Source organism: Mesoplodon mirus, assembly GCF_964341445.2.
Source record: "Mesoplodon mirus genome assembly, chromosome: 5".
In the NCBI taxonomy this organism is placed as follows: Eukaryota; Metazoa; Chordata; class Mammalia; order Artiodactyla; family Ziphiidae; genus Mesoplodon; species Mesoplodon mirus.
The window spans coordinates 111,922,521-111,937,962 of NC_138980.1; the positions used below are offsets into that span (position 1 = coordinate 111,922,521).

The 15,442-nt window shown below is 36.6% G+C and overlaps 2 protein-coding genes across 2 annotated transcripts in view; one reads left to right on the forward strand and one right to left on the reverse strand.

Annotated features, from left to right (window-relative positions):
• Positions 1-15,442, reverse strand: part of POLR3G (RNA polymerase III subunit G) — a 97,572-nt gene that overhangs the window by 43,091 nt on the left and 39,039 nt on the right. The gene's annotated exons all lie outside the window — the stretch shown is intronic.
• MBLAC2 (metallo-beta-lactamase domain containing 2) lies at positions 70-10,907 on the forward strand. Its single transcript, XM_082623399.1, has 2 exons — positions 70-617; positions 10,037-10,907. The coding sequence occupies exons 1-2, from the start codon at positions 164-166 to the stop codon at positions 10,420-10,422; spliced, it is 840 nt and encodes a 279-aa protein (XP_082479525.1). The 5' UTR covers positions 70-163; the 3' UTR covers positions 10,423-10,907.

Here is a 15,442-nt window from a genome sequence, read left to right on the forward strand (position 1 = left end):
TTCTCCCCCCAACCCCATCCGCATCCCCCGCCCCCTCCTTGCTCTGCGCTTTCTCTCGGGTTGCGGGCAGACCGCTCCATACAGCTGCAGCGCCCGAGTCTGGACAGCCTGCGGGAGGCACACACGCCCACACCCACTCCGCCTGGCCGCATCCTTGCCCAGCATGTCTGCGCTTGAGTGGTACGCCCACAAGTCCCTGGGCGACGGCGTCTTCTGGATTCAAGAACGCTTCTATGAGTCTGGCAACCGCGCCAACATCTGGCTGGTGCGCGGCTCCGAGCAGGACGTGGTGATCGACACAGGCCTGGGGCTGCGCAGCCTCCCGGAGTACCTGTACTCCTCCGGCCTGTTGCAGGACCACAGGGCCAAAGAGGATGCGGCGTGCCGGCCACTTCTGGCTGTGGCCACCCACGTGCACTTCGACCACTCCGGCGGCCTCTACCAGTTCGACCGGGTGGCGGTGCACCACGCCGAGGCCGAGGCGCTGGCTCGCGGGGACAACTTTGAGACCGTGACCTGGCTCTCCGACAGTGAGGTGGTGCGGGCGCCGAGCCCGGGCTGGAGGGCCAGGCAGTTCCGAGTGCAAGCGGTGCAGCCCACCCTCATCCTGCAGGATGGTAATGGTCCCTCACGGGCGCGCGTTCTCTCATTAAGGGAAGGGACTGGGGAGAAACTGTCCGAGGGATGCTTGTTGCAGACCTGCTTGGCTGTAAGGTGTCACATCGCAGAAACACTACTTCTGTTTCTCCCTTCCCTGAGTCAAAAGCCCACTCGACCATAGAGTCTTTGGAAGGCCATTGCAGCCTTCCCTACCAGAGACAAGCTCCGGCACCTTGTAGTAATGCTGAGTACTCGACTGTAAGCCGGCCCCACCCCCTAGTCAGTTTCCTGTGTAACGTACGGTTTGTAGTAACGCTATAGAGACTTATGACTAGGATTCCCATTCTTTTCCCGAACACAAGTCTGACATTTCCAGGCACTTTTCTAGCGAAAAGACTCTTAAGGAATGATGCCTCATGGAGAGTGCTTGTCATGTTCTATGCTTTTGAGAACTGCTGACTTCATCCGCTGGGTATGAACAATTCCCACCTGTAAGCTTAGAAAGCCGTTAGAGAGCAGTGGTTCTAATCTGCTCATGCATCTTTATCTTTCAGATAGGTTTCTGTTCTTGATGTTGCCTCACAAGAGAAAAAGCTTGATTGTGAACATAAAAAGTAGAATGTGTCTGAGTCTTATGTTATGACAGCTCTCTGTTCTGGTTGAAAGCAAGGCCTGAGAAAGATTAATAAGGAGGCTATTTCCCGTAATGGAGAAGTGTGTGCTTAGATAACCTTGGGCCTCTTTGGCTTTGTGAAAAGCAGGATGGGGTTCAGAAAGAAACTAATGGAATAAAATAGTGTAGGGTTCCAGCTCTTCCAACCTCACACAGTCACTTAAATAATTGAGCCAGTTGGTCACAGCAGTGATATTTGTATATTAATTTCTTTTTTCTTTTTAGAATGCTTCTGTTGATTTTATCCTCACAACACATTTGAAGTGAGGCTACTGACCCCCAATTAAATGGCTTGTCTAGAGTCCACAGAGCAAGATACAGATAAAAGCTAGGATTGCAACCCAGGCACAATAGATCAAAGCATGTAGATCATACATAAATCCTACCCCATAAATATATTATGGTAATTCTGAGTAGGAGGTGAAACCCTCTTTCCTTTCTATCTTGAAACTCTTTTATTTGCCAAATTAATTTATTAAACCGTTCCCCTAAGAGGCAGAAAAATCCAGTTGCTGCAGTACAATAAGTCTCACTTTTATGACCGACCAGTATGACAAATAATGAAGTACTTTACAAAAATGAGTTTCTTACAGATGAGATATTGATCACTTGAGGCATAAGAGAAAGCAAGATTCTATACTTCACACCCCACTTAAACAGTCTTTTCGTTAAAATTTTAAATCTAAAGATTAAAAAAAACAATGGTTTAGATGGGAGTCTTACATTACCTGACAATTTGAGATGAAAGAAAACTAAATTTACTTTAAAGGTACTTTTAATTGCTGTATTTCTTGATGGAATTGATACTTTTAGAGGTAGAATTTCCATGCAGTTGATGGGTATTCAGACTAAATTAACACCCAGCCCCCCCCAAAAAAGTTTACATTAGTATTTAAAATATATTTAAATTATCTAAATGAATAAATGACTTTTGATTTATTTACTTTTGCTTCTGTGCCAGAAATAGGAAATCAATGATGAAAGAATGATAAGAATTATTGTTTTATAGATGAAGAATCCACACAGGCTTGAATATCATACCTGAAGTCACATATTTAGGGAAAGAGCTCGGACTGGAAACCAGGTTTCCTAAATCCCAGTTGATGCTGGAATTACAGGATTTTGGAGTTGCAAGGGACCTGCAAGCTACCTTTGTGGTGCTTTAAGCCTTTGAAAGTGTGAAATGAAAGGTTAATATTTACTAAACACTTTGAAGGTGGTAATACTGTGTTAAATTAAAAATTGTTTTTCATTAGGAGCTGGATGTCTCACCCTCTCAAGTAGTATCTAATATCCTCTTTTCTCAGGAATATTAATTTCCTGTCTCTTCTGAATGGTGTGGCCTGCTAACTTGATATTATCATAATCCAGATGCCTGGAAGGAGATAGAAAATATTTATATTAAAAACTCATACACAGTTACATACACATGAACCGTACATACCTAACAGCATGAAGTCTTCATTGTTTTGGTTAGAAAATAAGGAGGCTGAATTCATTAGCTTACTACATTTCATTTAGTGTATTGATGACCACCTGTCTTGGAGAAGCATAAATCTGCGCAGTGTATCACTAACCCAAAAGCTTACTTGTGCATGAGGGACAAGGAAGACAAGGAGAGATCATTATCCAGTGCATCATCTTTGATGGAAAAACAACTCGCCCTACTAATAGTGAAATCATATCTTCCTATAAGAAGATAGCAATAAACCCTAAATTGATACAGCACATTCTTCTTGAATGGGCACACATCATTCTGCCTGTTTTTCACAATAGGCAGGCATTTTGGCCCCTATTGTATATGTTTAAACAATTTTCCTAGAGTCATCAAGATATTAGAACAGTTGTTGCAGGTAAACTTAAAAATCATTTGGGGAGGTTAAAAACAAAAAATAGATTCCAGAAAGGTAGCAGATTGAACGAACACATCTAATTTGACTCCCTCTCAAAATCCCACTAAGATTACAGCAAATGCACCATGGTTTGTCTATTTGTTTTATGTGTAAATCCACATTGACTGAGGTTCTGTTTTGGATGCTGGAGAGTAAATGTGATGACTGAGTTAGCAGTTTTATCCTATGCCAGCAATAGAAAATTGAGAGCCAATCCAGTTTTCACTGCAGGAGATTTAAAAGGCTCAGGAATTAGCAGTAGCTGGTACCTTAGTGGGGGCAAAGGGAAGAAAACTAAAATAAGTAGAATTTGTTGAAAGCCATTTAAGAAGCTGTTAAAACTCTGAACTCTTCTCCCTAAGTGAATGCTCCTCTCCCCAGAGTTAGTTTGTTCTCTGGGGAGAATAAAGTAAAGGGGTTTCTTTTTTTTTTTTTTGGCTGTGCCATGCAGCATATGAGATCTTAGTTCCCCCGCCAGGGATTGAACCCATCCTGCAGTGGAAGCAAGGAGTCTTAACTACTGGACCACCAGGGAAGGCGCAAGCAAAGGGGTTTCTTGATTGAGGGATGCCAAGTACTAATGAGCTCAGGAGTTCAGATGGAAAATAGGAGGGATAAGTGTATGTGTATGTATATATACAAATAAAGAATAGATAGATAGGAAATATATATGTTCTTTTTTTTTTTTTTTAATATATATGTTCTTTACTAGTTTCCCAGAAGAATTGAGAGTCAGGCCTTTACTGCTCCCCCACCCAAGTAGGAAACTAGAAGAATTTTATCTGGAAAATCTGCCCAGCCCTAGAGGAAAGACTAAGATGCTGATTCCTAAGTAATCCTTGGCTTGAACTTTCTACAGTGAAGCCTAGATCACCAGGCCCCATGCATGTGCTTCAAACAACTTTTTCATTATCCCCCACTCTTAAACAGACAACCAAGCATTATAAAAAATCTGAGAAAATCCTCACGTGAAATCAAATACTAAAACAGCATAAAGCAACTTGAGAGGAGAGGGCAATCATTAATATCATCAGGGGATAACAGAATCTATTGCATTCAAGATATCTGAGAGACAACAGGATGCCTTAAAAATAAGCAGCAGACAGAACAATATTCATACTCATAAAAGAACTCTTGGAATTTAAAATGTCAGAAATTATTTAGTAGAATATCTGGAAGATAAAGTTGAAAAACATACAAAAGGAACAAATAGGCAAAATGAAAAGTAGGAGAGAACCAGTAAAGGACCAGTGTGAAAAATCTGACATTGGAATAGTAGGAGCACAGATAGAGAAAATAGAGAAAGTAGAGGAAAAGAAACATAGTAGAGAAAATTCAAGAAAATATCCCATGATCAAGGGATGTAAATTTCCAGATTGAAAGAGCCCACGGAGTTCCCTGCACAATGGATGAAAACACATCCAACCCAAGGCACATTATTATAAAATTTCAGAACACTGGGATCAAAGAAGAGTCTACGGGCTTCCAAATTTAAAGAAAAAAAAGGTCATCTAGATCATAATGGCTTTGGAGCTAGAAAAGAAGAGCTGTGCTTTATCTGACTAAAACTGATTTCCAACTTAAAATTCTAACATCCATTCCACTATCAATCAAGTTCTCAAAAAATCCCGCATGCTATTACTTAGGAAGATACTAAGATATACCTTTATCCTGTTTACTCCCTTCAAAATAAGGGAGTAAACCAAGAGGAAGATATGGAGTAAAGGAAACAGGAGATCTAATGCAAGAGAAAGGTGAAAGGAAGTATCAGGATGATGGCAAAGGATGACACTGACAATGATAGAACCTCAGGCACAGAGTGTTCCAGATCTAAGCAGTTGAATCATTACTCTTTTGAGGGGTGAAAGGATGAGAAATGTATATATGTGTGCTGATGGTAGGTGGACAGAGAGGAGTAAAAAGAGCTACTAAAAATCCTTATATTTCATAGTGGCTGTCAATGGACAACATCTAAAATTTAAAAACCAAGAAATTGTAATACATGAATGAAATCAGTAGAGTATATCTAATTGGGAAAACAAGAAATGAAGTATAAATATTATTTAAATAACTATATCTAGTAGAGGCAACTACCAGAAGAAGTTGCTAAAATTGTTAAAAGTTGTTGCCTCTTGGGAGCAGAATTGGAGATAGAGCCAGGATGGGGCAAAGAATATTTTAAGCCCTTCTGAAGTATTTTATTTGAAATATGTACATCTAGTTTGTTGATTAAAAATGAAATAAAAATTAAAAATTGGGGATGCCAAGATGGGAAAGAGTATTTGAGAAGCCAAGAGAAGCCTAGTATGGTTGGAATCTGGTGACAACTGGGTTAGCGTGAGGGCTTGGAAGGATAGTGTGTGTATATATATAATTTTATATATATTTATATATGATATACGTATGATACATTTCATAGGCAGTTTTGGTTCTTATAAGAGAGGTCTTGATGAAATTATATGTGAGCATTATAAGCATAAGGGAGGCATTTATAAAGCCATAGGGTAATGGCAGATCTAGTAATATTCAGTCACTATGGCCTTACCAGTTGCTTATAGTTGGTATCCATTTTGATAGGTGGGTGCTTATGTCTTATCTGTTGCTAAGTATTTTGAGTATCACCTTGCCTTGAATATCAAAAACCCGTAAGACTCTACCCCTCCATCGGTAATTCTCTAGAGCTCCTTTTTTAGCATCGAACTTCCCTCATTCCTTTCCTTTCTGTACATTTATTAAACAATCTGTCTCCAACAGCTCTATTATTAAATCAACTTAGCTATAATTTCCTTTACCTTACTTGCCAATCATACAGGAAATGGCAGTGGTTTGTGATCCCCAGGAGCACTTTAAATCTGGAACAATTATCCTGTGAAGGAATCTGGCCCCTTATGACTAGAATGTGGGGAACTTTGGGAGCACCTGATTCCATTTTAATGTAATTTTGGGATTCAAGGCAAGACCAGAACAATCCCTACTCCCATCCCGGGCCCCACTGATCTGTTTTGTGTCACTATAGTTTTGTTTTTCTGAAAATTTTCTACAAATGTAATCATATAATATATTTTGTGTCTTCTTTCATTTGGCCTACTGTTTTGGAGATTCATCCATGTTGTTTTATCTATTAATAATTCCTTTCTATTGCTGAGAAATAACTCATTTATGGATATAACACATTTTATATATTCACCTGTTGAAGGAAATTTGAACTTTCTAGTTTGAAATTGTTATGAATAATGCAGCATGAAAATTTGCATAGAAGCCTTTGTGTGGATGCATGCTTTCATTTCCTTGGTAGATAGCTAGAAATGGAATTCCTGGGTTGTATGGTAAATGTATGCTAAATGTTTAAGAAGGTGCCAAACTGTTTTCCAAAGTGCTATAGCATTTTACATTCCCAAGTGCAGTGTATAAGAGATCCAGTTTCTCCACATCTCTGTCAATGCTTGATTCTGTCAGTCCTTTTGATTTTAGCCATTCTAGTGAGTATGTAGTGGTATTTCATTGAGGTTTAATTTGCATTTCCCTAATGACTAATGACATTGAGCATCTTTTCAGGTACTTATTTGCTATTCAAATATCTTCTTTGTTTAAGGGTCTATCAAAATCTTTTCTCTTTTTTAAAAATTGAAAAATTGTTTTCTTATTGAGTTGTAAGTGTTCTTTATATATTCTGAATTCAAGTCCTGTATCAGATATACATTTTGCAAGTATTTTCTCCCAGTGTGTGGCCTGCCTTTTCATTTTCTTAATGGTATCTTTTTAAGCAAGGAAGTTTATAACCTGGATGAAGTCCAATTAGTCATTTTTCCTTATGTTTTATGCTTTTTGTATCATATCTAAGAGCTCTGTGACTAGCCCAAGATCACAAAGATTTTCTTCTGTGTTTTTTTTTTTTTTGCTGGAAGCTCTCACATTTAGGATTATGATCCATTTTGAGTTAATTTTTGTTAATATTGTGAAGTAAGGGTTGAGAGGTGCCTATTGTTTATTTGCATATATATATATATCCAAAGTATTCCACTCTAATTTGTTGAGGAGACTATTCTTTTACCCAGTGAATTATCTTAGTTGATACTTTTGTCAAAAATCCACTCACCATATATGTGAGTGTTTTCTTCTGGACTCTAGTCTCTTTCAATGATTATGTCTATCATTTAGCCAGCACCACACTCTCCTGATTATTGCAACTTTGTTATAACTCTTGAAATTAGACTAAGTCCTCCAACTTTATACCTCTATTTCAAAATTGTTTTGGCTATTCTAGGTCATTTGCATTTCCGTATAAATTTCAGAGCCAGATTTTCAATTTCTGTAAAAAAGCATGTCAAGGTTTTTGGTTTTATTTATTTATTTATTTATTTGTTTGTTTGTTTGTTTATTTTTGCGGTAAGTGGGCCTCTCACTGTTGTGGCCTCTCCCGTTGCGGAGCACAGGCTCTAGACGCGCAGGCTCAGTGGCCATGGCTCACAGGCCCAGCCGCTCCGCGGCATGTGGGATCTTCCCGGACTGGGGCACGAACCCGTGTCCCCTGCATCGGCAGGCGGACTCTCAACCACCGTGCCACCAGGGAAGCCCTCAAGGTTTTGATTGAGATTCTTGAATCTATAGATCTACACTGACCATTAAAGTAGTCACTAGCCACATGTAGCTATCTAATACAAATTTAAATTAATTAAGATTGATTAAAATTAAAAATTTAGTTCCTTGTTGCACTAGCTTTATTTCAAGTATCATTAGCCACATGTAGCTGGTGGCTACCATATTGGACAGTGTTGATACAGAACATTTCCATTATCTCAGAAAATACTATTAGACAGTGCAGTTATAGGAAAAACTGGATTTAATTACCATCCTAACAGCTTTGAGTCTTCCAATCAGTGCATATGGCATGTTTCTCCTTTTGCTTAGATCCTCTTTAATTTCTCTTGAAAGTGTTTCTGTAGTTTTCAGTGTACAAATATAACAAAACACCGTTTTCATGTGCAATTGAAAAGAATGTGTACTTCACTGTTTTGGTGTAAACTATTTTATATATGTCAGTTAGGTCAATCTGGTTGATAGTATTGTTCAGGTCTTCTGTATCCTTACTGATTTTCAATCTACTTGTATTATGAATTATTCAGAGAGGACTATTCAAATCTCTAAGCACAGTTGTTGAACTGTTTATTCTTATTTTAATTATGTCAGTTTTTATTTGAAGAATTTTTAGTCTCTATTTTAGGTACATATGCATTTAGAATTTTTTTCATGTATTGACCTAATGTATAGCCTCATAAAATGTACCTGTTTCCTCTAGTAATATTCTTATATAAAAATCCATTTTGTCTGACAGTATTGCCACTCTAGTTCTCTTATTGTTAATATATATTTTTTTAATTAATTTATTTAATTTATTTATTTTTGGCTGCGTTGGGTCTTCATTGCTGCACGCGGGTTTTCTCTAGTTGTGGCTAGCAGGGACTACTCTTAGTTGCGGTGCACTTCTTCATTGTGGTGTCTTCTCTTGTTGCAGAGCACGGGCTCTAGATGCATGGGCTTCAGTAGTTGTGGCGTGTGGGCTTAGTAGTTCTGGTGCATGGGCTTAGTTGCTCCATGGCATGTGGGATCTTCCCAGACCAGGGCTCGAACCCATGTCCCCTGCATTAAGTTAAGGCGGATTCTTAACCACGGCACCACCAGAGAAGCCTTTATTGTTAATATTTATATGGTATAATTTTTCAAACTATTTTTGTCTTTGATTTTATAGTTCCTCTCTTGTAGACTGCATACATATCTCACTTTTTAATCTAGACTGACAATCTCTGCCTTTGATTAGAGTATTTATCCCTTTCATATTTAATATAATTATTGATATGGTTGTATTTAGGTCTGCCATTTTGTTATCTGTTTTCTATGTCTCATTTCTTGTTTATGTCTTTGTTTTTCCTTTATTTTCTTCTTTTATGTTTAACAATTCCTGATTATTACACCATTTTAATTTCACTATTAATTTTAGCTATATTTCTTTGATTTTTTTTCTGTATATGTGTATGTTTGCACTAGAGATAACAATATGAATATTTTAACTTATTATGATTTACCTAAGTTAGTACTGATTTAAATCCAGTAAAACAGCAATTTGTATTCATAGCTCAGTTTCCTCCCCACTGTCAAATAACTGGAAAGAGTGTGAGATTTTACCATACTTGCAGGTTAGTAAGTTACCCTGCCACAGTTTCATGGATTCTGACAGAAGACATGAGGTTCCTGGGTCAGAGACTAAGAACAGTTTATTACAGCAATACCAGTAGCCAGAGCATCATCATTTGTACCGATTCCTCAGGTCTTAAATTCCATAGAGTGACAAAACAAAGGGCAAAAATATAATACTGTTCACTAGAGCACCATTCATGAATTGTGTCACCAGATTCTAGTACAATGGATATTCTGAAAAATGAGGTTTTTGGTCAAATGAATTTGAGAAACTATACAGCCATATCTCCGTTGTGTATATCCACAATGTACATTAGCATATTAAATGTACATTAGCATATCTTGCAGAAAAGAAAGCTGCTTAATTTTCTTTGAAGGAAGAGTTTTCAAAATTATTTGACCACAGAATCTTCTTTTCTTCTTTTCTTTTATATATTATAACAACCAGCAGAAATTGTGTTTCACTGTTTATTTCGGCAAACACTGGTCTAGCAAACAACAGAAGTGAAATATAGGCAACTTATTTTAAATCATCAATAAGAAGTAGGTATTTTTAAAATAAAAGTAAAATAAGTTCATCCTTCCCAACATCTTTGAAACTGTTGTGTTCTTCTATTCTTTAAGTGATTGAAGTCAAATATATAACATGTTTATCTGTAAATTCTGTTTCCATTTTTAGGGGATGTGATCAACCTTGGTGACAGACAGCTCACTGTTATGCACATGCCTGGTCATTCTAGGGGCAGTATTTGCTTACATGACAAAGACCGAAAGATTCTCTTCAGTGGAGACGTCGTGTATGATGGATCACTGATTGACTGGCTCCCATACAGCAGGATAAGTGACTATGTTGGAACCTGTGAACGTCTGATAGAATTAGTGGACAGAGGTCTGGTAGAGAAGGTGCTTCCTGGGCACTTCAATACCTTTGGTGCTGAAAGGCTTTTTCGATTGGCTTCTAACTATATTTCAAAAGCTGGGATATGTCACAAAGTTTCTACTTTTGCCATGCGATCTCTTGCAAGTTTAGCCCTACGTGTAACAAATTCTAGGACCTCGCCCTAGTATTTAATTCTATAAATTAATACAATTAATTCTGTGTTGTTTAAAATAGTGAGCATTTTAAGAAGTGCTTTTTTACTACTATTATGTATTAGAGAAAAAAAGGTTGAGAATGAATAAGCCAAAAACGGAACTTCTTAAATTTTTTTCTTTTTTCCAAATAAGAAACCACTTAAATAAGATTATAATTTGCCAAAGCTTGTAATTTGCCATCATTCTGTAATATTTGTTCTAGAAATGATATAGAGGTATATGGGGAAGCAAGGAGGCATTTTGCAGTAACAGAAAGAACTATCCTTGCGTCTCATTTCTCTCATTTTATTTCCTAGATGACCTAGAAAAAAGAGCATAAAGAGTTTTATGTTTATACTCCGAACTTGATATTTTTAATATATTATTTGAAGATAAAGGTTTTGGGGTTTAAAGTACATTAGAACTCAAAACTTAAACTAACATTTAGAATGACAGCTAAAACAATCAATTGTTATGGTACAGAATTTTTATTCTTCATTTTATTTATTCTTAATGTAATTATAGTGTACATTATGTGTTATGTAATTTTACGTACAAAAAGTACAATGAATTTTGTTTTATTGCGAAGTTTTAAATATAAATTGCAGAGTGCTTCAGTAAAAAGAAACTACTATATATTGTTGTTTGTTATTATGTAAGTGTAATACTTTCAATTGTAAAAGTGAAATTCAAATGTCTGTAATCTAACTATAAATTGTCAGATTTCTCAAAAGGACACTGTCAGGCAAATTTGAAAATATACACATTAAGAGTAGTTTTAAAATTATATCCTATTTTAATAATAACAGCTATAATAAACAAAATTTTTCTTTTTAAATAGCAGCTTTAGTATATGAGTCATATTTTATAGTAGCAAACAACATCCTAATATAAACCATTCTTTTACTTAACATAACATACATATTTGCCACAGAAGGCTTTTCAAATTAATTGCAAAATGTGCATTAGATATTGACTTAGAGTGAATTGCCTTTTTTTATCCTGATTCACAACACCTATTCCTGTTCAGTATTCTTTGTCTTGAATGAAAAGAAGTCTACATTTATAAAGATATAGAAAAGATTATCCCACTATTTAGTAAAATGTTTTAGTTTGGTACTCTTAATAAGTTATTGAAAAGCCTTTTGGAATATTTCATGAGAGTTTTTTAAACAGTTTTTTCACTGCCTTTTTATTATTGACATAGCCAAAACCAAACTCAGATAGCTTTGGAAATCAGATTTTTTAATATTAGGAAGGTCCAGCAACTTTGATTTCTGAAAAAATATGAAACTTTTCCTACCCTACACCCCACTCAGGTTCTTTAGTCTTTTATTCATTCAACACACACACACACACCCCACATGCATACACACAGTCACATACATACATGCATACATTGTGCTAAACACTGTGGAAGCTTAAAAAGTCAGAGACTATATCCTAGCTGGAAGTAGAAGACAAACAAAACTTGAATAATAGTATATGCAGGTTGAAGTTAATACAAATTACACATGAGTGTCAGGGACATAAATGGAGGCGTGTGAAGTTTGGTTAGGGAAAGGTTCCTGGAGGAGGAGTTTTTGAGTCAGATTTGGAAGGATGATTTGTTGGGTGGTGAGGGTAGAAAACAAGAATGGGGTTGTTTCTGCATCCTCAGTGCTAAGAATAGGGATGGAAGTATTGCTGTCTAGAGTAGGCTATTCCTTGTGTCAATTCAATTTTCCAGTGTCTTAGATCTTCTAAACACCAAGCATTTAGCATGAGAAAGATGAGTCTGTGATTGTGTATATAAGAATCATCCTTAAGACAGACAAGCTGTACTGCCACATGCCACAAAATGAACCCTTACTTAAAATCAGCAAGGAAGCCATGGTTGTTGAAATGAAGAATAACTTGGGAATTTCTCTATGACAGTCATTCAAGGCAGTAGGTCTGTTTTAATTGATAGTGTAACATCAAGAACATAGATCTGGTTCAGGGCAACTACAAACTATATCACTTAATGAGCCTTAAATATAGCCATTATTTTTATATCAATAGCACAAGAGAAAACCAAAAGTCCTTAACCATTGACCATGTTATCATATTTTAGGACTTTAAAAAAAAATCAGGTTATAGTAGGCACTAAGTTTTATTGAAAAATGTTTAAACCTGATGAAGGCTTTCCTTATTTCTTAAAAGTGCGATTTTTTCAAAGCACATTGATTTTATTTTTAAATTTCCCAGTTTTTTTTCCTGGTTTTTCAAATTGTACCAAAACATAAGACTGTGATATTTTGCTATGGCTTCAATGTGGGTAAATTAGGGAAAGGATGCATCATTCATTTAGTGCCCATGCTATGCATTTTAAAATAGGCATTATTTAATTTAATCCTGGCCCCAGTGCCAAGAAGTAATTGACCAGCCTAACACAACTTTGGATAAAGCTGGTAACTGAACACAGGTCTGTCTGCCTCCCAAACTGAGCTCTTTCTCTTATACCTGCACAATAACATAAAACTGGCAAAGTGTATTTTTACTTTTCAAGATGCCACATGTGCCAAGAATAAATCAAGTGATGTTAAAGCATAATAGCATATTTTAAAGAAGCTTTAAAAATATATATTTTCACCCTGACAGTGACCCTTGTTGTAATTTATGGTTTGGGGAAATAATATTATGTAAGTATAATTCAAAGTTGTCAAAACCTAAGACATTTAGAAATAATTTTTATTATTCATTTTGTTAATAACTTAATTTTTGGAAATTCAGTTTCCTTATTTGGTGTTTCCTTGTAACTGAGAAGTCTAAAACAAACAAAACCTTGTGTGTTATCCTGATATAGTTGAATAAATGATTATGTGTCGTTGTTCTTATATGGATAGTAATATGAATGTGACATGCACAAATTGTCCTCTTATAATTTTCAGATAAGTGTAAGTAAACATTTATGTGATAACTATTAAAGGACATTTTATTTCAACCTATAGTTGGTATTTTTTATAATGTTAGCAAATTTCCATTTAATGTCTTGCAAGGTTATTTTCTATGGGAAGTGCAGTTTTGAAAAGCTTGTAAGAAATAAGCTGTAAATCCCTAGGCAAGGATAGAGAACCCAGAAACTGAATAATACCTGTATAAGCCTTAAGTAATTAATAAATATAGCATTTCAAATAAATGGATAAAAGAGGGACTATTTAATATATATTTCAATTGTTGATGTGGGAAAAAAGGCCCCTGCCATCATAAAAATAAATTCCAAATGGATTAAACATCTAAATGTAAAAAGCAGAATCACATGTGTATTGAAAGAAAATTTTAATCATGTTTAAGACATTAGGATAGGGAAGATCTTTTCTATATAGAAACAAAAAACAAAACTATATCAAAATTTAAAATGTCTTAGAACTCAGATGTCATAATGAAAGTTAAAGAGGGAGAGAAATTTAAAAATATTCCTAACGTGTAACAGAAAAAAAATTTTAAACAAATACAAAGAATGCCTACAAATCAACAAGAAAAAGGTAAACTAATGTATGGGAGGAAAGACCTTTCCTTTACCCTCTTAGATTCTGAGGCTGGGCCTGAGAATTAAACTTACAAAAGAGATTAACAGGAGCAAAGCATACAAATTTTTTTGACGTTAATATTTTTACATGTACACAGAGGTTAATATATGTGAAATATAAACCCAAAGGAATGGATAGGCTTGAGTGCATGTATACCATTTTAGCAAAGAATGACAAACTGGAGAATGATGAGACAGGAAAAAGGGGCTTGAGCTAGGGTTGGTAAACTGTGTAAACTAATGAAATACAACTTTTTTTTTTTTTTTTTTTTTTTGGCTGTGTCAGGTCTTTGCTGCTCGCGGGCTTTCTCTAGTTGCAGCGAGCGGGGGCTACTCTTCGTTGCAGTGCTAGGGCTTCTCCTTGCGGTGGCTTCTCATTGCAGAGCACGGGCTCTAGGTGTGTGGGCTTCAGTAGTTGTGGCACGTGGGCTCAGTAGTTGTGGTTCACGGGCTGTAGAGCGCAGGCTCAGTAGCTGTGGCGCACAGGCTTAGTTGCCCCACAGCATGTGGGATTTTCCTGGACCAGGGATCAAACCCGTGTCCCCTGCATTGGCAGGCAGATTCTTATCCACTGCACCACCAGGGAAGTCCCAGGGTTATTTTAATGTATTTTTTTTTATACAGGTTAATCTTGATGTTGCATCCCCATCTCCAGTGATAAGAATGTTCTCCTTGTCCTGGTACAGGGAGGGCATCTTTCTCAAGGGAAATTTTATGCCCTGCTTTGGGTAGTAAGGGGGAAGTCAGAGAGCCTTTTCTGTATTTGCTTTTTCTCAATTGCCTTCAGCTTAATCAGCATGCCACAGTGATATATTTTGGGATGGCATGTTCTGATACCCTTCACTACCTATTAGAAAAATGGGTAAATTATATAAACAGGTTATTCATAGAAGAGGAAACACAAAAGGCCAATAAACATAAAACTATCCTGAACCTCACTAGTAATCAGGGAAATGCAAATTTAAGCAATGAGATAGTTTAACCAGATTAAGAAATGTGGAGGATATGGAGTGTTGGCAAGGGTAAGGTAAGTGGATATTTTCATGCTGTGCTGCTAGGAGTGTAAAGTCCTCCAGCTATTCTGGGGGGCAATTTTGGAGTGTGATATGGCACATTCTGATTTTGGGTTAAGAATGGCAGGTGTAGCACACCTTAACTTCTGCCCCTTTCTGAAACTCAGTAAAATGACAAGAAAGGCTTTTTTTTTTTTTTCAAGTGGCATAAACTAACAAGAATAGCAAGAATGTAAAGGACCCAACAGCATCAACATTTTGGACATTGGACAGCTGACAGAGAAACAAAAACTAATTTGGCAAACACAAGAAAGCTGAAAACAGAAATGCGAAAAGCAAAGAAGCAATCCTTTACAACACAACTCCCCCTAAAAAGGCTGAGAAATTGATAGTAGCAGGTACCTCTAGGACTTGGAGTGAAAGTCTTTTTGCTTCAAAGTTTGTTTGC